Raw genomic sequence first — 27243 nt, forward strand, 5'->3', positions numbered from 1 at the left:
CGTAATCTCCCCATCCAAACAGGCCATATGGCCGTTGCCGTGAGAAGTTCAAGTGATCCCAAGGATAACTTCACTGCCAGACTGAAGAGCTACCTTGATACCTCGTGCTACCTGGCGTCTTCTCAAAACCCACAGAAAACCTTTCCAAAGCAATGAAACCCACTGCTATTCCCTCCTTGGCTAAATTACAGGCAGTTTCTCCCTCTGGGACTCTTCTGTTACGGTTTCATGGCAGAAGGGAAGCAATGCAGAAGGACTCCTGCAGGTAGAGCAAGACCAGTGTGGGTGGAGCTGGTGGGACGGTGAAGTCTTGCCTGCTCCTGGAGACGCAGCGCTCAGCAGCCCAACCTCTCGGCACAAGGCTCCTCTTTCAGCTCCGGTATCCTGCAGTAGGCACCGGCCCAACACTGGCATCTCACCTGGTTTACTTTTCCACCCTTCGAGCAAGACTTGGCCTTCTGCAAAGCTGTCTGAGCAGCTGCTTGTGCAGCGCAAGCCACCTGAGCTGGCAGCTGAAACCCGTCCGGCAGCGAGCAGCAGCTCTGAATCAACAAGGAAAATGCCTGCTCACATAAAAGGGTCACCTTCTGCTTGGGTCACCATCACTATCCTCTTCACAGTACTGCCCATCAGCTCCTTTTTGGGCAATAGAAATGAAGGTGCCAAGAACGGAGTGAGTGTCTGACCCACAAAGGCGGCCCCTCTGAAAGGGGACACTGGTGGCAGATGTGGTTTGGGGGTCTGCCACCTCCCTTCCAGTGGACAAAATGACTTTTGTCTCCCTATGCCTACGTTTTCTGAGCTCTCCCAGCAATTAAAATTTAAAAGATTTGTCCTTTTTGTTGTAATTTGAAGCCGAGCGTACATCAAGAACACACAACTGAAACTAGGCAGAGTTGAAAAATATACTGGTCACTTTTTATTGAGCACCGAAGTGGCAGAACCTGTACATGCCTAAGCACCAGGGGCAGGGACTGGGAAGGGTCTGCCTGGGGTTGCCACAGATCCTCGGCTGCTGCAAGGCAGAGCAGCTCCACCGGCAGCGCTCAAGGATCTGGAAGGCCATGAGCATTGCTAGCACATGGTGATACACGTAAAGTTTATTATAGCACCAAACATGCTTTAAAGTGTACATAGAAACATTAAAACCAACCTACATTAGTGATTTCCTACTGTGCTTCACAAGACTGTTGTTAAGCCATTTGTCTTTGGAGAGAAGACAAGCTGAGGACAACTCATTTGGTCTGTGCTTTTGTTTCAACGTGACGGATGTCAGTGTTGAAAACAGCATTTGGACAAGTCTCTTCTGGGGCTTTTGTTTCTGAATTTGTCATTTAATAACTTGAAAAGAATTAACTTGAAAAAAACCCCAAGCATTATAGCACCATGAGGAAGGGTGATGTCTTTGATAACACCCAGTAAACAGAAATTCATCAACAAATCATTAATTTGTCAATTCTCTTTTTTAAAAATTCCTTTTGCAAGTAGAAAATATCTTTACCATCCCATCCAGCAAGGTGGTCAGGTATGTGCTTTTGTAGCTACAAAAAAGCAGCCACTGAATTGAATGTGTCCACTCAAATCAAGCATATTTTTGGATGCTTTGCAAGATTAGGTTGAGATCTGAAGTTTTAATCTTGCAAATTTGTTAATGTTCAACACAAGTTTTTCAACTGGATCCTCACAGGTTTTTAGGTGCTGAATTTTTTATTTTAAAATAGAACAATTTGGCATTTACTCTTTGGGGCTTAGCAGTAACCACTGAAGGGCTTTGCTCATTTAATTAGAATTTGATTTTTCTGCAAAAAGGAATGCTGAAAAAAGTCAACTCACTTCACTAAGCAGCACCTAGGAGCAAGGCTGCATTAAGACTTTCATTATGAGCTGCACTGCTTTAAGTTGTCAAGTAATGTCAGTGGCAAAGCGGCAAGTTTCCAGCCTAAACTGAGATTGGAACTATAAAACATGGATGGACTCCTGTCTCTCAGGAGGAGTTAAGGTATCATTTTATGAAGTTGTATATGATAAAATTCTAGAAATAGATCTGTCGGAATATGGTGTTGCATTTAATACCTAGAACTTGGCACAAAGGCACAAAGAAGTGAATGGAGCTCAACAAATGAAGATATTTAGGAAAATGTGGAGCCCTTCATCTGTTCCTTTGCTCCGTAAAGCATCGAGGCGTGTGCCTGTTTATGACAGGAAACAGAAGAGCAGTTTGGCATCTTTCATCTCTCCAGCTGCAAATGTCATATGCAAAGTATCAAGTGTTTTTTAGGTGTCTTAGCTTTGGTTTAAACCATTTGGTGAGTGGAAAAAAAACCCCCATAGTTTGTGGGTGGAAGCAGGCACTTGTATTTGTGAATTGGGTATTTATATACATCGCTACTACTCTGCATATTAAAATGCTAATTTTATGCATGCAGATGGGGACATGTACTAAACAAGGCAGAAAACGTGGCTTCTTTTGCCTAGCAATTCTGGCAGATTTGTCAAAATGAAATGCAACTGTCCCTTTAGGACTGCCACAGAAAAGGAAAACATTCATAGAAAATGTGTTTTCCATTTTATAATGCTAAACAGCTAAAAGAAGCTGTAAGACCCAAATACAAATAACTTGGCCTTAAGGGTTTATGGAAGTCAACATAAAGGTACAGGACTTCTAAAGAGCAGTTGGCCATCTGCCAGACAATCCTTTTAATCACACAAATTTATCCTGTTTTTGCTTTTCTAATATGTGCAACAAATAATCCAGCCCTCTTGCTGAGGTTTTGTAGGTACAAAAATGCAGATGTACATTTTGTGAGTGTTAACTGTGCTCCTAAAAACAACAACTTAAAAAAACGGGCACACATGTGTGTCTGCTTAGATATTGTAGAAAGAAATCTGTTCTATCATTAGCTTTCAATCTGCAGCTCACCAGACTGAGAAGCTAAAGGAAAGTAACTTAAAAAAAAAAAAAAATTTATAAATTTATAAAACCTGTTCTGCTCCTAGCTCAGAGTTCCTCAAATTCTTAAGACTTCAGGTTTAGGCTTGTAGACTGGGTGTCAAACCTGGTGAACCCTAGGTATAAATAGGAAAAGAAGAAACCTGCAGGTTTCTTTGAACTTTAAGCTTATGAAAAGGCTTATTTAATGTAGCTGTTCGAGACAGGCGGGCATTGGATTTGATCCAGAGAGCCCCTTTAGTCTTACAGCCTTGCCTATTTTAATGCAACTTCGATATGATATTTAGGTACAATTCTGACATCACTTCATTTTTAGAATACTGAGTTATTTTTGTGGTCATGAAATCTGAATCGGTCACATAACATGCACATAAAGGGCAGGCTCTGTTCCAGCAGCCTGATAATGGTGCTGTGGCTTATAGGGATCCGCTTGGGGGTATTTGCATTTCATGGTAAAAGGGCAGCTCATAAATGGTGTGGTTTCTTTCAGGGGATCGCATTTCTCGCCCTTCCGATAGACTTAAAATCTAGACTCATCCTGTTCCTTGAATAGCAATGCCTTTTTATCACTGATGGGCAGGGATCAGGGTAATGCTGGAGACGTGCTCATGGAGATTTGGGACCAGAGTTCTTCCAAAACAGAAAACTGTTGGGTAAAGCGTTCCTTGACAGCTGCTTAACAGAGTGGTCCAGCTGGGTGAAAATCAAACAAAAAAGAGGAATTAAAATATTTATCCTTCCTGGGATGTTTGCACAGATCTTGTCCTTATGTAGCTGTGTAATCTTAACAGTCAGCCTGACGTAGGTATATAAAAGACATACTGAACTGCTTTGTTTTCATAACTGCCAGTTAAGCTCAAGTTAGTTTTAAAGTGAAGCTGAAAGTGTTGACAAAACCATCTTGGCACAGAACCTTTGGTATAATAAATATTTTCATTCTTGCCTAATTCAAAGCCTGATTAAATGATTGGAGATTTTTCAGTTGGCTTTGCTCTGGCCAGATATATGCACGTTTGCTCACATGACTGGGTCACATTATTCAATGCAACTGTGCACACACATAAAGTTATCCCACAAAAATCACTCATGTGCCTAAGTATTTGCAAGGGTGACTCTTATTGCAGTCAGTCCAGAATAAAGAACTTTTTAATTTGTCTTGCAAGAGCAGTTATACGTGCATTAGAAGAAGCCCCTAAACTGAAAGTTTAAAGTCTTAAGGCACACGGTTTTGCAGCATTTATTTTTCGTCCTGAAGGTCACTCCATCCTCTAAACACCCACAAGGCAAAGGTTCTTCAAAGAAATCAGGTGCATCTTGTGAAATTAGAATAAAAAGTGGGAAAGACATTAACTTCTCCATGGACAGTTTGCAGAGCTCAATCTCCAATGCCACAGGTTCTTGAGATGCTTTTACAGCACCATCTGTTTGTCCAGATAGGTGTTTCATGGAGCCTGAGGTATGTACCTGCACATAGTTTTAAGGTGCTGTCCTTACACTGGCTTTTTGATGAGAGGTAATTTCACCCTCAAATGACCCTTTCTTTAAATAATTGCATACTAAGCACCAACTATTTTCACCCAGCTTTCCCTTTATTCACAGGATACTTACCCAGGCACACCTTTGATTAGCCTAAATGCTTCTGCTGGTTTTTCACATAGCCGACCACATTGTTGGAATTGCTCCCTGTAAAACAAATATCAGCGAAGTTAGATTTTAAGTTAGTCTGTGGCTAACTTAGTGTAGGAGAAGATCAGTTCGAGAGTATCTATCTAAGGAACCCGAAGGTGTACAAGTCTGTGAAACCTGATGAGATGCATCCGTGGGTCCTGAGGGAGCTGGCGGATGAAGTGGCTAAGCCACTACCCATCATATTTAAGAAGTTGTGGCAGTCTGGAGAAATTCCCACTGACTGGAAAAGGGGAAACATAACCCCCATTTTTGAAAAGGAAAAAAAAGAAGACCCAGGGAACTACAGGCCAGTCAGTCTCACCTCTGTGCCTGGCAAGATCATGGAGCAGGTCCTACTGGAAACTATGCTAAGGCACATGGAAAATAAGGAGGTGATTGGTGACAGCCAACATGGTTTCACTAAGGCCAAATCATGCCTGACAAATTTGGCAGCCTTCTGCAATGGGGTTACAGCATTGGTGGATAAGGGAAGAGCAACTGACTACATCTACCTGGACTTGTGCAAAGCATTTGACGCTGTCCTGCATGACATCTTCATCTCTAAATTGGAGAGACATGGATTTCACAGATGGACCACTTGGTGGATAGGGAATTGGCTGGATGGTTGCACTCAAAGAGTTGCCGTCAACGGCTCAATGTCCAAGTGGACAGCAGTGACAAGTGGCATTCCTCAGGGGTTGGTATTGGGACCGGCACCATTTAACATCTTTGTCAGCAACACGGACAGTGGGATGGAGTGCACCCTCAGCAAGTTTCCTGATGACATTAAGCTGTGTCGTGCAATCGACACACTGGAGGGAAGGGATGCCATCCAGAGGGACCTTGACAGGCTTGAGAGGTGGGCCCATGTGAACCTCATGAAGTTCAACAAGGCCATGTGTGTTTGCAGCCCAGAAAGCCAACCATATCCTGGGCTGCATTAAAAGAAGCGTGACCAGCAGGTCAAGGGAGGTGATCCTTCCCCTCTACTCCACTCTGGTGACACCCCACCTGCAGGACTGCATCCAGCTCTGGGGCCCTCAACATAAGAAGGACATGGACCTGTTGGAGCAAGTCCAGAGGAGGGCCACGAAGATGATCAGAGGGCTGGAGCACCTCTCCTATGGCAACAGGCTGAAAGAGAGTTGGGTTGTTCAGCCTGGAGCAGAGAAGGCTCCGGGGAGACCTTAGAGCAACCTTCCAGTACTTAAAGGGGGGCTACAAGAAAGCTGGAGAGGGACTTTTTACAAGGGCATGTAGTGACAGGACAAGGGGTAATGGCTTTAGACTGAAAGAGGGTAGATTTAGATTAGATGTAAGGAAGAAGTTCTTCACAGTGAGGGTGGTGAGGCACTGGCACAGGTTGCCCAGACAGGCTGTGGCTGCCCCATCCCTGGAGGTGTTCAAGGCCAGGTCGGATGGGGCTTTGAGCAACCTGGTCTAGTGGAAGGTGTCCCTGCCCATGGCAGGGGGGGTTGGAACTAGGTCATCTTTAAGGTCCCTTCCAACCCAAACCATTCTATTATTCTATGATTCTATGAAATGTTTTCTCAAGATTCTCTAAGCACTACAGTGTTACTGGTCTCATTATTTAGCAGTTCTCTGGGAGAGCTGCGATAGCCTGCTGGAAAAAGGAAAGGAAATACTTTCACAGTTTTACCAGTTAAACTGGCCAAACTTGGCTGTTCATAAATCTTATCATATCAAAGATGTTGTCTAGTTATATCTGAATATCAGTTGCAATCTGATCTGGCTGTCCCTCTCTAGATCCAAGAGTTAGCAGAAACCAGGAGCTTTGAAGCCATGAGAAAAGAGATCTGCTGGAAGATCCTTCTGCCTTCTTTGAGACACGTATCTGTCAATTTGTGCAAGGGACCTGACACCTCTTGTGGTTGCAGATAACAATAAGGGACTGATTCAGAGGGCTCCAGTCATCTCTTAACACATACAACAATACAAGCTCTTGGCAAAAGACCCCGATTTTGACAGAGTTCTGTGTTCATCTGCAAGTAGTCCTGGGCCATGAGCAAAGCTCCAAAAATAAAAATAACAAAAGGTTATTGGATTGGGTGTTTCTCACTCCTTGGGTGGGAACCCCTGGCAGAAGGCTGCACCATTTAACACATTGTGTCACAGCTGGAGATAGTGATTCTCAAGAGTCCACAGGGCACTGCAGATCTTAAAATAAGATCTTTTGACCAAGGCATAGAGAGCTGAGGCTAAAGAATCTCTTTTTGCTATGTACAAACCTTCATTTCATAAACAGCAAATTCCTTGTAAGCAATGCAATAACTATAAAGCTTAATAATAGCAAATACTTCATGCCAGTGGCTTACCAAAATATTCCTTGTAATACTTATGCCTCAGATTGCGTCCATCTGAAAAAGAAGGTACGTAATGAGAACATGTCCAGTCAGCCTTCATTCTTTGTATTAAACTCTGGCCTTCTGTGTACAGCACAGAGAAATTATAGATATGGAAATAATAACCTCACAAACAGGAAAATAAAAGATCTCTGCAGCTGAAGTAGTGTAGGCTGCTATAAACCTCTTATAAAACTGCTAATATTATTGAACTATGTGGACACAACTCACTTTCCCTGAGAGTGGTTAACTGCTGGCCACTAGCATGTTATATTCTTTTCAGTAGCTACGAGTCAAGGAATCACAGACTTTCTCAAATGAAAGAAAATTTGGGTAAAATTTCAGACCATCTATTAGTGGTTTACATAATTCAAGTTCCAGCTAGGTTTTTCTGTTTACCATTTACATAATTATTTAAGCTCTTAGAAATACCTCGTGTCTAAGAGCCATACAGCTATACATTACATTACTTACTATGGATGTTATCAAAGAAAAAGTTATAAAAGAATAAAAGAGATGATCAAAAAGCCCTGGAAAAAATCTTAGTCTTTTATGGAAGCAGTTCAGAGATCTGGTTTGATGCTTTCCCTGGCTTTTACAGTGACCAAATGGCAAAACTGATGTCTCATGTCCCTACGCTGAGATGATTTGTGGCCCAGTGCAGACATATATATCCTACTATTCAATTAAGTTACACATACCTAGACATATTATGAGCTTTCCTGGAAAATATCTTGGCTTATATAAGTTCCTTTATTGGCCACTGTGTCAGCAGAATAAAGAGAACAATGTTTTGGAAGCAGAAAGCAAAGTCAGAAGTCAAAACTGGAATTTGAAACTCATATTGCTTAGTTAAGTGTGTAGTAATATATAAATATTTCTATTTTTTGTGCTGCGTAATAATGGCACATGCAGGTTACTACCTGCTCTGCTTACACAATCCCAGAGGACACTGACATACAGAACAAACAATAAGCATGTCCCCTGCTTTGGGTATTTCACATGGCTCAGCCAACATCAAGGGCATTAGAGACTTGAGATTGCTGCAGAGCGGGGACTGTCTCCCAGCCCAGCTGTCACACGCTGCCTGGGGGCCTTGGGCTGCCCAGAAAACCCATGAGAGCAGATGTACCACCAGATCTCCTTTAAAGCCAGTGAGAGGGCACCATCCCTTACTGGTGTTTGCATGACAGAACAAGAAAGGAAGAGAGATTTCCCACCAACTGACCTGGATTTCCACGGAGCTTGATGCACTGGCCCCTGTTAGGGATTCCTTCAGCCGTGTTACCTGGGTTGATGATATGGCATTCATAGCCTGTGGGGCAATGCAGAGGCTCATCTCCATCCTCAGTGGTACTGCAGGCCTCAGCTGCAAAAGAAGCCTCCAGGTCATAAATCATGGCTTTAATGTCCACGGCGACATGGACAGTGGGATTGAGTGCACCCTCAGCAAGTTTGCTGACGACACCAAGCTGTGTTGTGTGGTCGACACGCTGGAGGGAAGGGATGCCATCCAGAGGGACCTTGACAGGCTTGAGGAGTGGACCCATGCAAACCTCATGAAGTTCAACAAGGCCATGTGCAAGGTCTGCACATGGGTCGGGGCAATCCCAAGCACAAATACAGGCTGGGCGATGAGTGGATTGAGAGTAGCCCTGAGAAGGACTTGGGGGTACTGGTGGATGAAAAGCTGGACGTGAGCCGGCAATGTGCGCTCGCAGTCCAGAAAGCCAACCGTATCCTGGGCTGCATCAAAAGAAGGTCGAGGGAGGTGATCCTTCCCCTCTACTCCACTCTGGTGACACCCCACCTGCAGGACTGCATCCAGCTCTGGGGCCCTCAACATAAGAAGGACATGGACCTGTTGGAGCGAGTCCAGAGGAGGGCCACGAAGATGACCAGAGGGCTGGAGCACCTCTCCTATGGCAACAGGCTGAAAGAGAGTTGGGGTTGTTCAGCCTGGAGAAGAGAAGGCTCCGGGGAGACCTTAGAGCAACCTTCCAGTACTTAAAGGGGGGCTACAAGAAAGTTGGAGAGGGACTTTTTACAAGGGCATGTAGTGACAGGACAAGGGGTAATGGCTTTAGACTGAAAGAGGGTAGATTTAGATTAGATGTAAGGAAGAAACTCTTCACAGTGAGGGTGGTGAGGCACTGGCACAGGTTGCCCAGACAGGCTGTGGCTGCCCCATCCCTGGAGGTGTTCAAGGCCAGTTTGGATGGGGCTTTGAGCAACCTGGTCTAGTGGAAGGTGTCCCTGCCCATGGCAGGGGGGTTGGAACTAGGTCATCTTTAAGGTCCCTTCCAACCCAAACTGTTCTATGATTCTATGATTAACACCCACAGGTAACTAAAATATGACAACACGGCTACCTTCTTCTGCATCTCCTTCGAGACAGGATCTCAGACTACTTCCCATGCAAGGTCACCAAGGAGTTAACATCTCCAAAGAAGCCTGGCAGAGCAGGTGATCCAGTTCACACCTTAAACAAAAACTGATGTATCTAGCCCGATATGGGGAGTGCAGGTCAGCCCAATTACCTGTAATGACACCCTCCCCACAGCCTGTTGCACTGGATCTGTGAAAGGGCTGGAGCATGATGAAGACAGACCACCACTGCCTACCATGCTCGCACTGATGGCTGGTCCCTCCTCACGGCTATTCCCTCCAAGCAGCCATAAGTCTGTTCTAGCCAGTGTTTTTGGCTGGGTGAGGAATCAGGGAAACGTGACCAGGAAGCTGGCAGTTTGCTGCTTTGTTCTTTGCTCCACACCCATTAACTTACTGATGTATTTAAACCTCAGATGTGACTCACTATGGAGTAAGGCAGTACCATCCTCTGTTACAGACGGAGGCTTTAGCCGCCTTGATCCTGGATATCCAGCAAGTGCAGAGCAGAATAAGAAAGTAAAGCAGGATTTACAGGCAGTGTTTGTGTCCATTAAATGTACAGACTATGCAGGGACACTCCACCCTTTCATTTGCCAGGATTTTAATTTCAAGGACCTCTGCTGTAATTCTCATGCCGTGACTGATGGTTTTTATTTCACTAATTACTCCGCCAAGCTGAGATGAAGGTGTTAAGATAAGGACAAATAATATAAGCATGACAAGGATGGATGAAGAGGAACCTATTTTATCTTATTTCTAGCAGTGCAACTCCAATGAGCTGGAAGCAGAATTTTCTCTTGAAGAACTAGGAGTTTCTGTAATAGATTAGAGTCAAGGTTTGGCAGGTCTCACACCATCTGTGTAAGACCAAAGGGGGTAATTTATTGGCACTACCTGTGTCTGACTAAAGCTGATCAAAAGCTGGAATAGCCTTTCCACGAAGAAATTAAGTACCTCAGGCATACATACATCTGGGAATGTCTCGTAGAAGAAAACTTCTCTTCCCACCTCCCTACTCCCTCCTTGTTTCACTTTGAGGTATTGGAAAAAAATAATTAAAAGACCTTTCCCTATGGAATTAACCTGAGAAGCCCAATCTCATTAGCAGTCCCCAAGCTTAGATGCTCTCAGCTCCATGTCAGCTTGACACAACTCTGCAGCAGTTTGCCAGGGCTCTTGTTCAAAGCAGCCTTCAGACCCAAAAGCCTCAGCCCCAGCCCAAGGCATCTGTGCGATGAGGCCACTCTGGATTAAAAGATGTCCTAATCCAAGTCCACCCACAGTCTATCAGGAAGCTGGCAGAAAACACGTGTATGCTGACAATGCCTTTTTCTAAAAAAAAAGATATATTTCTACTTATTTCAAGAATGGATACAAATCCAGTTCCCTGGAGCATTCCTAGTGCTCTGCTGGATAAGCCATATCCATAAAAAGCAACTGATTTATTGCACGAGAAACTAGCCCCCAGCATGACACAGTGTTATTCCTATGGAAACTCCAGACAAACACCAGCATCCCCAGCATCCCCAGCATCCCAATATCCCTGGCAGGCCCTGTGTATGATGAATATATTATTTAGTGCCTTTGTATAACTACCGATACCGCAGAGAAGACAGTGAAACGTACTGTACCTTGTAAGACTTCCTCTGGGCCATCCAAAAGCCACCCATTTCCTCCCAGCCAGCGGGGTTTGGGCTGAACCAACCAGTCTAAAACTGTAAAAGACAGAAACAAGAAACCAGAGTCAAGGTGGAGTAGCCATAGGGCACACAGTTATGGAAAAGTAACAGATTTCCTCTAACAGCCAGTGATGAGGCTGCCAGGCTCCTGAAGGATGGAGCTGAGTTTTCAGCAAGATACTTATATTTATGCTTTTGTTGTTCCAGTGGCAAAAGAGCCATGCATGTTATCCAGGGCCACAAGAACCTGGTGTCATAAAGGCCAAAGCAGCTGTTGTTTCCCATCCTCCATTCCCATGGCACGGATGAGATGGCTGCCTCGCTTCTGTGAGCACTAATTCAGATTGGGATTCTTTCTTTTCCTGAATATATAATCCCAGGACAAGAACTGGCCTCAAGTGACTTCTACCATTTGTGCTGGCGGAAATTTTGCAACACCAGCTGGCCTTAGATAATTTTTCGATTCAGCAATCATCCCAGAAATCAGAAGTGTGGAACCGAAGCTTTATCCTCAACTCACAACTTAAACCATGCCTCCTACCCGAGACCCGACGCACGTGGGGATGACTACCATCGTTTCTGCATGCTCCTCTACCAGTTTGATCACTGGGTCCACTCTACCTGGCGGTGGCTGTACGGACTCCAGGCAGGCGTAGATGCACCCATTGTAGCAGCAGCGTTTGTGCCTTTCACACTCTGAATCCGAGCGGCAGCTGGGCACCTCGCAGGCTCGGTCAGGCAAAGTCTGGGGCGGTGGGGGGCAGCGGTCGTTCTTCTGGTAGTGGGAACTGTGAGAATGAAGAGGGTACTCATAATCCTTGCAAAGAAAAGAAAGGAAACAAAGGTTTGGCATAAGGTGAATACCAAACATCTCATCAGTTGAAACAGAAGAGGGATTTTCAAAGTGGTTTTCAAGTGTTCATTAGAAAGGAGAACTAACTGGTCAGCTCCTCCAGCCCTGTCTTCAGCATACTGAAGAGAGAGCTATATGATCACCTTAGCACACTGCTTTGGAAACACCAAACCACCAAATTATTGTGTGGAACTCATTTTATAATTAAGGTTATTCTAATGACAGTGAGGGGGTAAAAAAAAAATCCTTTAAAGTCTTTTATTCATGTCTAAGAAACAGAGGGAAAGACTCCAGGCATCCTCATGATGAGCACACCAAAACGCTTTGATAGTAAAGCAGTGGAAATGATGACGCTGTATTGTTTTGAGGTTACATCCCCAAATGGGACCTGGAACTAATGTCCCAGGTACCACCTGTCTCCTCAACAGGCTCCTTCTACCTTCATCACCTTCTTCTGGACCAGAACTTATAGGGGAGTCTTTCAAGCTTATCCACTGTGGGGTCCTAGGTTGTTAAGTTAGAGACCATTTCTAAAGCATGAGTTGATCTGGGTGAGATCTGTCTGGGCAATGTCAGATTAATCCCAAAGAAAATGAGGCTGTGTTTGACTAGAGCGGAAAGGAGCCCGGCTGCTCACTGCACACTGAAAGGACAAGGGAGATTTAAAGTGGACTAACAGGCACAGGATTTTACCAGAAACATTTATAAGAGGCAGCATTGAGATATTATTCATGCTGGCGGCATTTTAGCAAGAAGCCAACTCCCTCTGACGGAGAGGTGAATCACCCAAGCCCACTCCTTTCTCACCTATGGCTAAACTACTCATCTCTGGGCTTGAGCTCAGCTCCCCAGAGCAGCATAAAGTACGCAGGGCAATCAGTTCTCAGATTTATTAACAAACATTAATAAGCTCTAATCAAATCAAAAGATGGATTCTGGATTTGTACTTTTAAAAGAGATCAGCATCTAGCCAGACGTATGAATTGAGTGCTGCCGTGCACTTGTTAGCAGGCTGTTGAGTTTAAGAGCTATATATAGTTGGCCTGATCACTGTTGTGTTATGAAATCAGTGACGAACAACTGGGGTTGTTATTCCAAGAAACAACATGGTGCAACTGTCCCTGAGGGAGTCTCTAGGAAATTTCACCATCAAGCTATGGAGAAATTTGAAGTGAGACTAATATCCCTCTTTATCTACACGCTGCTACATCCTCATTGTTGAAATCTCCCAAAGGCTTCTGTGGAGCATGTGTGCCTTTGCGAAACAGCGTGTCCACACGTGTCCCTGTCCAAAAAAATGTCCTAGGAGAGGCCCCAGGAGGTCCATTGCCCTGGGGACTGGCCGCTGGCCCACACTACGTGTGACCAAGCTGCAATCAATTATCCCTAACGGTGAAAAGAATATCATCTACACTCCCTTGGCATAATTCATAATGTAGAGAATGAAGGCAATCCCAAGGGACACCAAAAGAAATAATGATGAACATTGTGGTACTGATGTGAGAAATTTTACTTCCACATTGTACATAGTGTAGAATCGTATTGATAAGGTGGTGTTTTTTACACGAAAGCTGGCCTCTGTTCTTTGAGCCATAGCTAGGGGGAAACGGAGAGCAGCAAAGCTTCTCCGCTGCCTGGTTGCACAGGGATTGAGTGTCAGCCAATGTAGAAGTATAGAGAAAAGTCAGGATGATTAAAACTTTCAATTTCTGTTACAAGGTTTACGTTAAAGAAAATCCATATCCTGGTTATATCTGTAACTGGTTAAATAACGTGTGTGTGTGTGTCAGTGTGTGAGAGACAGAGAGTTCCTAATATTTCCACAAATGACAGCCTCCTGCCCTGTTCCCCATATCAGCCTGCCTTGTTCCCAATATCAATAAACAATTTTCTTCTGCTTTTTCCTTAGTTGTTTCCATTCAGTGAACAAGAAACTGCTCAAAACCCCTTCCATGAGGCTGTTTTCCCATGAACTGATAGGCTGTTTGAGCCACAAAGTAGGTTTGAAAAAAAAATACTTCCTAATTTTGATGATGTTTTCAATGTTAAAGTGTAAACCAAGGTGTAAGCTATCACATCATCCCATTCCTCAAAAGCTGAAAACACTCCAGCTTTGAAATAGTGTGCTTTTGAATTGAAGATATTGCAAGTTCAACTTATTTTGCTGTTGTTGGATTTTAAATAGAGAAAATGTTTGGACCAAGTATAATTTTGGGATATAAGACAGCATTTAACAGTAAGTCTGTGCAGTTCCAAACATTTAACTGGTCTCCTTGTTGGAGGGAGCATTCATCCTGGAAGGTCACATTTTACTATTCTATTATTTGAAATGTCAGCTGCAGACTGAAATGTGACCAAAATAATACTGGCAAATAATGGATACATGAAAAAAAAAAAATACCCAACCCCAAACAATTACTGCAGTTGCTTCACAGATGATTCAGAAACCAAGAAGCCAAAATTGCAATGAACAGCTGGCTCAATGAATGAGATTTCCGTTTGGGAACAATACAACATTTTTAGCCAAGTAACTTTGTACCTCATGATTTCCCTGCCCATTTTCTCTCTTCACCTATTGCTCTGAACCCTTTTCTTTCAAAACTTCATAGTCAAAAAAATATTTTTGCGCATTTGATCTAACAAAACCATTGCCACTGGTTTATGTATACATAAACCATCCCAGTGGGAATGTGGGATTCCCTCATTCCCAAAATAGCCTGGTTAAGGATGTCTTCAGGTATGGACTACAAGGTCTTTTTAAAAGCTCTCCCAGGATTCACAGTTCAGCTCTGAGCATAGCTCAGATTTATTATTTCTACAGATTGTGACAACAGTCAAAATTTCTTCCTTTAAGAATATATTTCAATGCAGGAGGCAAATTGCTATTTCCCATGGAGACTTATTAAATCATTTTAATAACAGTATCTGACTTAGAGATATCCAGAAACAAAGTAAGGGGAAAAGTTCAGAGTTCAGCTGAGGAACCCTGGAGGTCAGTAAAGATGACTAGGAAAAACCAAACCTGAATGTAATCACTCAGTCTCAAGCCATATTTTCAATACTAACCGTGCGATGCAGTCTGCTTCCAAAAAATCCCAGATCTGGTCTATCATTTGTGCCTGAAACTGGACCCTGGGCTTGTGTCAAAGCACAATTCTCTGTTAATTTATATTCTGCATGGCCACCCCTGAGATCACACATGAGGCTTATTCCCAGCCTCTGGTCAGCGAGTTCTGCCCCGGCAGGTATTTCCAAACACTGCCCATAAACCACCTTTTCTCTGAAACAATACACAGTCAGGAGGAATTTAGAGCCCTCCAATATTTCTATCGAAGACCTGGAAGAACACAGATCATCAGTGATCAAAGTTGCAAATATCAGACCGAAGGACAAGACCAAAACAATAGGAATAATATTCTCCTGCTATTGACTCTGGATTAGTAGTTTTGGTTCAGGTGTCTGCAGTACTGGAAGATTGTTGCAAAATTAGGGTGGGCTCAAAGAAGATGCACAATAGCAATTACAGGACTGGAAAGCAGGGAATACAGTGCAAGGCTTGTATGTGTGAGGGCAGGTTTCAAAGGAGAGGCTGAGGGCTGCTCCGCTCATACGTTACTCTGAGGCATATGCGGGACAGAAATCTTGTGGGAGATGTGCTCATCTGGTAGATGAAGAGGTGTCCTAGTTTCAGCTGGGATAGAGTTAATTTTCTACCTAGTAGCTGGTATAATGTTGTGTCTTGGATTTGGCATGAGAAGAATGTTGACAACAGACTGATGTCTTCAGTTGTTGCCAAGTAGTGTTTATACCAAGTCAAGGATTCTTCAGCTTCTCATGCCCAGCCAGCAAGAGGGCTGGAGGGGCACAAGGAGTTGGGAGGGGACACAGCCAGGGCAGCTGACCCAAACTGGCCAAAGGGGTATTCCAGACCATGTAACATCATGGCCAGTATATGAATTGGGGGAGCTGGCGGATCACTGCTCGGGGACTGACTGAGCATCGGTCAGTGGTTGGTGAGCAATGGCACTGTGTATCGCTTGTCTTTCTTGGGTTATATTTCACTCTCTTTTTGTTATCTTCCTTTTCATTACAATTATTACTATTATTATAATAATTTTCTTTTAATTTCAATTATTAAACTGTTCTTATCTCAACCCACGAGTTTTACTTGTTTTCAATTGTCCTCCTCATCCCACTGGGGTGGGGGGAAGGAGTGAGCAGCTGTGTGGTGCTTAGTTGCTGGCTGGGGTTAAACCACGACAAGAGGGTATCTCAGCGTTGATTTATGACAGCTAGCTGGAGAGTAAATACATTGTTGGAAGAACATTACAGCAGCTGCAAGGGATTCTTCATTTCTGGAAATCTATAAAAGAAGGCTGGATTTTTTTCTAAAATGCTTGATGCAGTTGAAACTGGAATAAAATCAAGACTGCCCCAGGTTTTCCCAATAGACATATGGGTGTCTTGATAATGAATTAAAGCCCACTCCCAGGTAGCTCCCTCCCTCTGCTCTTTGGGAACAGTCCACAGACTGTGCGGGGGCTGCAGAACACCAGCTGCAAATCACTAAACTTGACAAGTGTCCCTCTGGCTGTAGAATACATGGATTTCCTAAAAGCTGGAAGCCCAGCTCCTCCATTGCACTGTGACTGCCATTTTTTTCTTCTCACTGCATTCCCTCTCCTCTTTCTCCCTTCTCAATTCCCACTTGACCTCTCCTTGCCAACCAACACCCTTCCTCAGGCACCTTAATAAAAAACTCCTGGCTACACCTCAAGCCAGCTCCTCATTGTAACACCTGCTCGTCATTCTGCGGCCAGCAGTTTGGTAGATGCATTCTTCCTACTGTAGACTCAGATTTTATGGAGTCAGATGACAACTCTCAGTCAACTCCCTACCCCTCACTGCCTCCTCCCTCTACTGACCTTGCCCGTGTCCTTCTGGAGGTCCCACAGGGATGTCTATGGCCCATCTCCTGTGCGGCTGCGTGTTGTCGTAAGCACCTCCATCTCTTATCCCTCTATCCAAGTGACTCACAAATCAGCTGTTCCACTCACAGCCTCTGATTTCTGAACTGTAGGGAACATACAGCATTTGGTAGAAAAGAAAGCCTCTCCCTGAGGAACAGGAGGGGCTGCCAAAACAGACTTTTGATGGATAAGAGGATGGAGAGCGGACGCCTTCCTCCTTACAAGGCTTTGAGAAGAAGGAGAAAGAAAAGCATTTTCTGTTTTCCCTAGATAAGATGTTTCTGTCAATATGAGGAATTCTAGCTGAGCTTGCCAGATCAGTAGCACCTGGATTCATGGCTGCCAGAAAAAACAGTCCTTTGAAGAGCTGCAGATTGAAAGAAGAGGATATATCCCCAGGGGAGCAGGCTCTGTGCCTCTACAGAGCACATTATCTGAAGATCAACATGTAAATTCCTGTTCTACTCCTATCCTATCTCTCTGGGTCATTTACTTCACAGCTCCTATTGAATTTGAGCTCTGCATTGAAATATGACACAAGAACATATTAATAAATACACTTTCCAGTGAGTGATTTTGCAGGAAACACAGCTCTTCATGTCACCATTTTTCGGTTAAAGTGCAACCCAGATGATACCCTGTCCTAAGGGAAGCTACAATGAAGAAAATTTCATGTTGTAAAATACTGAGGTGCCTTTCAAACATTAGCACAATGTTTTCTGCAAAATTTCAAGGAGACAAGGGCACCGTATTTCAGTTCATTCAGCACAGGTGAAAGATCTGTGTCACACTTCTGAGTCAGCAATTGCACAAACCAAATGTAGCTGTCTCCAAACATCACTCTAGATGTCATGGGCAAAAAAGCATCCTTTTTAAATTAAAGGCTTTTATATGTGGCTGCAGAAAACAGGTGGAGGAATCCCCATGTGACACCAAGGAGCTGTTTGTGCACATGCAATGGCTGGAAGATGCAATCAAACCCAAGCATGAGAAAAACGACCGGCTGGGGCTTCCATCTAAGTGATTCAAGGGGCAGAAGCCCTGGGTCAGTGCTGGCTTCTGAGGGGACTTTAATGGAGTAAGCAAAAATTTCAAATTCAAATATTTTTCCTTTCTAAACAGCAGGTCCTGAAAGTCAAACTACCACATTATTTTCCTTTTTTTCCCTCCCATTTCCTCCATGGCCATTTCTAACAGTCTTTTGGCCCAGACATACCAGAACAAGACCCAGCACCATCATTTTCTTCACTCACAGTAATTTGTTGCTGCTTCTGTTTCAATTCCAGCACTACTGCTGTAAGTACCACTGCAGATTTGGAAATGCACTCAGTACCCCATGCAAGTCTGCCAAAAGCGGGCAGGGACAGACAGTGCCACTGAGAAGCTGCCAGGGTGTGGGCAGCAGAGGGGAGCTCTGCTCCCACTGAACATGCCAGGCATGGTACAGCCATGGGAATGGATTTTTCTGATCGGCTCCTTACACCCATTAAGGTGGTCGGCACGTTACTCTGACACTGTGGATCTGGAGGTCTCTATGCTCCGGTGATTTACAAAACGCTAGGCAATGCCACCATCCCTCTAGTGCACGTTATCACTAGGAGCTGGAGACATTTACCCAAAGTCACCCCAAAAGGCAGTGGGGGAACAGGGCAGGGAACCCTCCTCCCTGCTCCAAGCAATAAATCACTTTGTCTTCTTTTCACTAAATCTATCACCAGACATGCAGGTTTTGCATTCCCCTTCTCCTCATTCATGCTTTCCTTGCTGCCCTATGAAGTTTCTAGGAAAAGCAGTGACGGCTGCCTTACCAATCAATGTCTTCTCACTGTTCCAAGTGTGCTTTACAAGTTTCCCATTGCAGCAGCTAGGTGGCAAAAGTTTAGTACAGCCTGGGAAACTTAACGCAACCCTTTTATAAAGAGACAGCCTGCAGATTCAAATACTTCTTATTCTAAAATGATACACACACGTAAAGAAAACTCCCCTTTCACGGTGACCGTACCCAGCTCCCCCCAAATCACCCCACCGCAGTTTACTCACATCGTATTTCTCCGTCATTTTCAGATGTAGAGCACGCTTCCAGAGATTCCTTGCACAGCCCGAATCTGGCAGCAAAACTAAGACACACAAGGCTGCAGTGAAGATCTTTTTACAGAAATGCATCTCTGATAGTACCCTGGAATCCATTTTCCCCAGGAGAGATCAAATAAGGAGCCTGGCTTTCAGGATCGAGACGATTCAGAGTCTTGGCAAGGAGGGAGGGAGACGGGGAGGGAGGGAGAGCGAGGGCTGATCGCTGGTGAGAGCCGCTTTTCGCTGCGCAGCTTCTGGGAAGGGAAAGGGGGAAAAAAAAAAAGGATCCCACAAGCAGAAGCCAGGAGCTGCTGTTGAACTTCTTTACTCAAAGTTAGATCAGGTTCTCGGCTCACATGTTCACACAAAGCACACGCTCTCCTTGAATGATAGATGGGACGATTATTTGGAAAGATTATTTTTAGACCTTTGTTCCCAACATCTGGCATCCTCAGACAGCCCTATTCAAAGCCAAAGCGTGGGATCAGATGACAGCTGCCGCAGGGGGAAATAAAGGTCTTGGAGGGGTGGGCTCGGCAGCTTCTAGCAAACAGCTCACCCAAACTTCCCAAGCTACTCGGCTCTCCCTTTGTGTGCTTCCCACTGTGCCCTGAGCTGTGGTTTTGGATCATGTTTTGACAAAGCGATAACTTCATATGAAGTTTGCTTGAAGAAAATGATTTAAAGACGTGATAAACATGCAGGGGCTTTAATTAAACCAAGTTGACGTTAGCTTTCTGCAAACGATTTCAAAGAAGGGGAAGACATGGCCATTGGGGAAAAATAAATCCATGTGCATGGGTGGGGAATAGGAAAGGCAGGCAGCTTAGAAATGACATGACCAAATGGAAAGTGAGGAAGGGGACGTGAGTCAGCCTGTGCCTGACAATGGGAGAGACGGAGAGACTGCATCTGGGGTATTAGACACCTACATGGACATTCAGGCACCCAAGTGCCTGAAGGACAAGAATGGACTTATGAAATCAGGCTGAAAGCATCCCAGCATCCTGCCTGGATGGGGACAGAGGCAGGTGCCAAAGAAAAAGTATGAGAACAGGGCAACTGATGCATATGTATCCATGTATATACTTTCACAGCCTTCAGTAACGGTGTTCGGGGCTTCCTGAGCCAAATGTGGGGGCTGTTTATTTTATAATCCTCCATGAATTTCTCCTCCAGCAGCTTGTCCATCCTCCACCTGGAATGAAGGAAGAAACGGAACCACAAAGTTAGTTGAGATACAAGCACCAAGCCCTGCTTGCCTTCAATTTACCCTCACTGCAGCCCTGCTCTATAGCCTAGGCAGAACAGAGTGGAGGCTTGCTGGATGCATTGGATTTATTGTGTATCTGCTGTAAGATGGGTCTGCACAGGAGTGTTAGACCTTGTGGACAAATACAAAAACAATCTTCCAATTCTTCCTTATATCAGAAAGCTGTGGCAAGTCACTTTGATCCATGCCTAAGGGTCAATAGCTGCATGTAGGAGGCAGCCAAAGGATTTCATCTCAGAATTCATTTCAGAATATCGTGATGGAAATCTGAAGAATGAGTGAGGTGTGGGTTTTAAAAGCTCTGTATTTAACTGAATATATTTGATTTATTTAGAGATAAGGGGTTTACAGGGTTTCTAGCAGTAATTGTGCTTTGGGGCAGTCTTGTCCATATCTCTACCGCTGTAGAAAGCTTCTTAGCACCAAAACCTGTTCAGTTCATGCCAGGGAATTTAGTTGGTAAGAAAAGCCAAGCAGGGACTACTGTTATGGGAGGAAAGTAGAGAAAGAAGGGTGGGGAAAAAGAATGAAGAGTTAAACTGGGAAGGGTCATCTCCCTCACAGATGCAGCAGTATAAGGAGGTCCTCCTGGGACTGGCAGAGCAAGCTGCCTTGCCTCTGCGTGGAGTCTATGGACTCCCAAAGGAGCTCCGGTGGTAAGTGTCTTGGAAGGGATCTCTCTGGGGATGCAATGTCTGTATATTGCTCTGTGTTTGTATAATCTTCATCACTGCTTGATCCATAGGTTGCTCCTGCAATAACATGACATGTCGCTCCCGAAGGCATGAGCAGGGTTTTGGGGGGCTGAGAGGATATGGGGGGACCCCATGGCACAGTTGTTTCAGGGAGTGTGCATTTGGCCTGGAGAGATTTTCATGGCACAGAGGCTTCATCACTCTCCAGCAGGCTGCTGAGAAGACTGTCTCAGCAGAAAACATGGCTCCAGGTCCCTGACACTTGCTTTGCGCCATCCTGCCAGTTCTCTCTTTAAATGTAGTCACCCATTTAAAACAGTATTTCTCGCCATTTTCCTTTAAACAGGTCATTTCCCTCAGGCTGTCTTCTCTTCTGCATTTAATTAGGACAACTGTGGAAAACTCATGTCCATGGGTCAGTCTACAGCTACACAAAGTGACTCCCTAATGACTGAAGTGTTAACTTCAGATGAAGGCAGAGCTCAGCACCTACAGGTCACTGTCATCTCCACCGAAATCTCATCCAAATGTCATCTGAAATCAGCAGTTGTGCTGTAGTGAAAGGTACACTCAGACATCGTCAGTACATTCAGAGAGGAATACATCACTACCACAAGACTTCAACTTGTGGCTTTATTTTTTATTGCTCAGAGAACTTTGTCCGACACAACAGGATGCCTCCAATTCCCTTCAAAAACAAATCTCCCCTGTTTGTTGCAATATTAATATCTGCACCTTGATAAAGCACCTTTCAGGCACAACCAGGAGCTCCCACCAGTGTCCTGACTCCTGTGTTGTAAGGTGTCAAATGACATGGCTGGTTGCACAGAATAAACAGGATTTTTTCTTAGAGTATTCCTACTTAATTTATGCCTTTGTGCTGATATTTCACGTGTCTGTGCTCTTGCTGAAACCCAAACCAGCATGAAACAACAACTGTTCCTGATAAATCTCCCTGATTTAATTTCATTTTTGTTGTTTGTTTCATATACTTGCAATCTGGACTCAGAGCAACTAATTCTAAAGATTAATAGCTACTTCAGACACCATTTACTGGCCTTTCTTTTGGCAGATATACAGCTTTGACATTTACTGAGGAGAAACTAGGGTCTGTGCATTACAGTTCATGGATTGTATACCAGAGAAGTGAGAATTCTCCTGCAGGACCAAACTTCAACAGCTGGTCATGGTCTTCACATAAAAATGAACGTTGATGTTATAACATTTAGGCCTCCTGCACACAACCACTTCACCTTAACTTCCCAAAGTACTGCATGCAATGCCTGGACTAGATTATCCCTAATATCAGCTGGGGAAACTGAGGCACAGGGTAAGTGATTTGTTGAAATTAGACCTTCTTCCATCTGCATGACCAAACTGCTAGAGTTATAACAGCTCAGCCTAGGCCAGGGCTCTGTTGCTTCAAGCCTCTGTCCTCACATTCAATAGGGAATTCTTCATGCCACCCATTTCCATTCCTCACATGCTTCTACCTCCAGTCTGTCTTGGAAACTAGCCAAGGGATTTTACATTTTTTATAGGATTAAGAAAAATTTCTTTAGCTGGCAACATTGGAAAGAATATATTTCTCACCTTTTCTGGATATTCTTCTTCTTCTTCTTGGTAGTCCCTGGCAAGGCTGTCTCATCACAGGACAACTGCAGGACAGCTTTAGCCCATTTCATATTCACACTGCCCTCCCATTTGGAGCCCAGTACAAATCTAAACCAACAGAGACTTTAGCCCACTCAGTTACGGAGGCTCCTCGCTCCCACTACAGAGCAGTTCATGTCTTATCAAGTTCACTTTTGAATGGCCCATTCAGAAAAAAAAGGAAAAGAAAAAAAAAAAAAGAGAAGCAGCTTTGACTTTCTGAAGAATTTCTTGTTTAACAAAGCAGTTCTCGGCAGGTTTATGGCTCCAATTATTAGTATAAAGCATTCTTAACAGCTTGTGAAGTAATTATAGGAATCAGGCACAAATCCTTAGCAAACACAGCCACTGGTAATAATTAGAAATTTAAAATTTACTGCTAAGCATATTTCTGAGTTGTGTTACTTTAAATGCTAGGTATTTGATGACGTATTATGTTTTTAAAACTATTATTTCAAGAAAGAGAGAAAATTAACTGCCATTTTCTCTTCAACTACGTCTTATCTACACACAATGGTTGGGCCACAGTCATTTAGTCTAAGTGGATTAACTCCCTCTGGTGATGGTTACAGCCATATAAAGTTGCTGTATGGCTATTCTATGCGAAGTGGAATAAGTGATGCTGGTATAAGACATCCTTGTGTTATTATAATGTCTTGGTTAGATTTGGCTCCTGCTTGTCTGAAATCTTGAGCATTCAGCAGGCAGGCAGTTAGACTGACAGCTGGAGAAAAGCAACAAGTATAATAACGTATATAACTGTATCAACGCTGTGCAATTAGCGCAGGGAACGCATTAAAAGTGAAAAGCCACATGCCTAACCAGTACGTCTGGCCATGCGCAAGACGTGTGTGAACGAACCAGCAAGCAAATTTTCTACTAGTGAAAGTTTACAGTGTGCTCAGTTGCGTCATTCATAATAAAATGATTTTTTTCTATAGGCTTGTCCAGGGAATACGTAGTACATCACTAAGTCAAGGTTTCTCTGCATCAAGATTTGTGGTGCAGTTCCTCACACAAAATTCCCGCTGCCTTTAAGGATGTTAAATGAGATCGCTTCATACATCATCACTAAGCAAAGAGTCATCTTCTGTGCATGAATCTGTGCGAATTTCCATTCCACAAATGGTTTCAATAAGGCAAATTCTGCAGTAACATAAATTCCCGTCAGATGATAGTGGGAGAACGTGGCTAAGACTTGAGCATCTCCCCAGGACCTGTGAAACCTTCAGCATCATTTGTTACAGCGAGGAAGATGTATCTGAATAAAAGGAGGGCATTTTATCAGGCTAGGAGAACAAAATCACTTTTGGAACCAGGATTCGTGCTGCCTGATTAAAATGAATTAAATAATGGTTTTTAAAAACGTTCTCAGGGAGGTTCTGAGTGAAAGTCACAGGGTGTTTGTGCAGCCAAGGAAAAATTTCTTTCTCCAGCCAAAAACAAGTGAGGTAGGTTAGCCTAAGCCAAGACTTCCCCTTTCCCAGAGGAAAGATTTGACTTTTAAGGAAAGATTATGTCAAAGAGAGAGTTTCCTCCGAGAACACAACTCCAGCAGCATGAGGTGACTCATTTTAGCATGATATAATCACAGTACCTTCATGCCAGGGGTTGCTGCAATTCTTTATCTGTGGCGCTTCCAGGCCTGCTGTTTCCTCACCAGCTCTGCGTAGGTTCTGTTGCCAACAGCAAAGGGCAGTGGTTTTCTGGGGGCTAAGCAGGTTAGAGATTGTTGATATTACCTGATCTGGTGGGAAGGCAAAGTTACAGCTGCTCTGTCTCCCCCATCTCCTGCACATCCAGCTGCTGGTGGCCACCCCTAGGGGGTCCTGCCTGCTGTACCACTCGGGAACAGGGTTTATATGGCCTGAGGGAGACCTGCAGGTGTGTGCTGGGATCAGCAAAGGGTGATAGAGCACTTCCCAGGGCTTCTTATGGGTCAGGTACATCAGGAGAACAACTCCACTGATCACAGTGACAAAAAACCAAGCTAACGCTCCCCCCTGCTACTCCCAGCTGCCTTGCGAAGGCTCAGCCCTGGGGGCTTACCACTTAGACTTCCACTCGGTTTTAGGAAATCAGCAAAACCAAGCAAATCCAGAGTGTTTTTGTTTTGAATATGAGCACAGAAAAACCATAGCCCTGATTCAGCTTGCCTCAGCTAAACCTGTCACGTGAAATTCAGGGAAACCTATAGGAAGTGCTGGGCTCCCCAACAATGAGAGATGGCAGCACTTTCATCTGTATGGTCACCCCTCCAACCTATGCTTTGTGTAAGATACCCTAAAGCAGCGATATTATAATTGTCACTTTTTTATCTTGCCTAAGAGCCCAGACTGATTGGGTTTGCTCACTGCATCGACTAGCAGGAAAAGGAGTCCCTTACGTGTGCCCACGCAGGTGGGTGCATGTAATAATCAACAAATAAAAGAAACTGCAGCATCTCTTGAGGGGTGACACTGAATGCAGATGATACACCCCACAACCCAGGGGCTTATTTTACAGCCAGCTCTACTGGAAGACACCAAATCTGGGTTTTCAGTATGGACTCATTCCTTCTCTGAGCAGGAAAAGCTGGCTATTGTGTCTGTGCCAGATGTTTGCTACCAGTGAAATCCACTGGGAATTTATAGGATGAAATAAAAGATCAAAAGCAATTCAAAACACAGACAGGTGATTCTTTATAAGCATCTGGCCTCAAGCCCTCGCAAAGCCTGGCAGAGGTCAATGTTAAGTGGCCCCTGACCATTTGGAAAGGCCTATAAAGAAGAATATAAAGTGTCTCTACGTTTAACTAGCTTTATTGCATATGAGATATAAATTAAGCAGATGAATGTTATTAGAGAAGCACTCTCATGAGTGCTGCATCCCACTAACAAAATTAGCAGGAAGTCTTCAAATATATGATCAAAACATCATATTAGTTATGAAGCAGAAAGGTACTTAGTCCGAGGGAGAGGCTTGCCTTTACGGTGCAGCATGCAGCTGTGCCTCCGCCCCGACGCCGTGTGCCCTGGGGAGACCACGGTGAATCCTGAACAATTTCTCTGGGTGGGACCGCCAGAGCTGCAGTTTTTGGCCACACGCTCCCTTGGGCCAGCTCTCTCTGGGGCATTGTTGTCCCAAAGTCTTTTGTCTCCAAAGAGGCCTCTGTGAGCAGTTAATGTCCCTGCAGGGAGGCAGGAGAGGAGGTCGGAGGGGCTGGAGGGGAGCAGGGACCCTTTCCCTCTCAGGCCAGTGGGATTGCTGCATGTTTTGGATTGGGGGGGACATACCGTGAAGCTCTCACACTGCGACTGCCGAGAGAAGCCAAGTCATGGACTGGAAACCTCAGAGGAATCTCCCTGGAGGACAGATTTCACCCTAAAATGAAAGACATGGGGAGTTAGTCTGTGTGCATTCGCACAGATTTTACAGCAAATCTGCAGCCCTTTACCATGCTCTGCACAGCAACCAGCTTGAATTCCCTGGGGGTAGCAAGACTGCACTCAGGGACCGCTGGGCCTAAAAAAGCAGAGCTGTGCTCTGGGGGCTCTGAAGAAGCGTGGGGCACATGATACCTTGCTTGGACCATAGTAAGGCACAGGTCAGAGCCAGGGACCAGGCAGTCATGTCAGCATGGACACTAATAAAACCATTTAAAAGGCACGTGCCATTAGCAAATTCACAATTTTACACATGACATTGAAACGGGTTATTTTGGGGGCTGATTCCCTGCACTGACCCACAAAGACTGGATGAGGGCCAAGCAGTTTGGTTTTGGTGCTGCATCTCTCTGAGTTTGAAATCTGCCTGCCTGTAGCCCCAGAGACAGATGGTTTCCCATAACAAAAGTGTCTTGCCTACATCCAGAAATAGCAATTTAATAAAGTGCCTGTCAGTGGCACCTGCAAACACTGAACAAGAAGCAGATGAAAGGCCAGATATATATCAGCATTGTGCTTGCATATGATTTCCTTTATGAAACCTTTAGCCTCCGCGTCCCACATACTATTACAAGAGAACTCCTTCACTCTTTGCTGCGGCTCCTCTGAGGCAATGAATACTCTGGCAAGGACACTAAGTGATTTCCCAGGTCCAACCACAAGGCAAGGATATTAAGACTTGCAGTTGGTAATGTTGCTTCAGAATTTCTTAGAAGAGATCCAGGGATTTTGGAGCCTGAGAGCCACATTTGCTGTATCATCCCATTGCTCTTAAGGAGTTTGCTACGAGAAGGCAGATAGTTTTTCTTGTCTTCTCTTATCCGAGGAGCATGGTTAAACAAGCTATAGAAAATTCCACTTGCCTTTGACCTCTTGATAAAAGCCTTATCTAAAGCTGGTTGAAGATAGACAGCAGTATTTTGAGCTGTTGCAGACTGAGATTATGTAGGAGTGTTCCCTTTTATGTCCTTCAGCAGAGTGTCTGGAAGTCAGTACATATGTTTCCATCATCTACCTGGTCTGAAAGGGACATGCAGGCTCTCTCCTATGCAAAAGCTCTACTAAGTGGGCTGGATCTCATTCACCACTGACTCCTGGTGCCCAGATGGAGCTCAGACTCTGGCTTCTATCCTTGCACTCTCCCTAGGCATTGTTTTGAATACTTTCTTGGCTTGGGCATTAAATATAATTAGATGTCCTTTCAAAATCAGAAATCAAGCGATGCAAAACTGGCATTGCAAAGAAAAAAA

At 44.4% G+C, this 27243-nt stretch overlaps 1 protein-coding gene across 1 annotated transcript; it reads right to left on the reverse strand.

Moving 5' to 3' along the window:
• Positions 1-891: 891 nt before the first annotated feature.
• On the reverse strand, positions 892-19535 carry WFDC1 (WAP four-disulfide core domain 1). Its single transcript, XM_052797614.1, has 7 exons — positions 18915-19535; positions 11673-11868; positions 11004-11087; positions 8210-8350; positions 6955-6996; positions 4559-4633; positions 892-3643 (listed from the first exon to the last, which is right to left on the reverse strand). The coding sequence occupies exons 1-6, from the start codon at positions 19059-19061 to the stop codon at positions 4575-4577; spliced, it is 669 nt and encodes a 222-aa protein (XP_052653574.1). The 5' UTR covers positions 19062-19535; the 3' UTR covers positions 892-3643; positions 4559-4574.
• Between the last annotated feature and the right edge of the window lie 7708 nt (positions 19536-27243).

This window comes from Harpia harpyja, chromosome 9 (genome assembly GCF_026419915.1).
Source record: "Harpia harpyja isolate bHarHar1 chromosome 9, bHarHar1 primary haplotype, whole genome shotgun sequence".
NCBI classification, from domain to species: Eukaryota; Metazoa; Chordata; class Aves; order Accipitriformes; family Accipitridae; genus Harpia; species Harpia harpyja.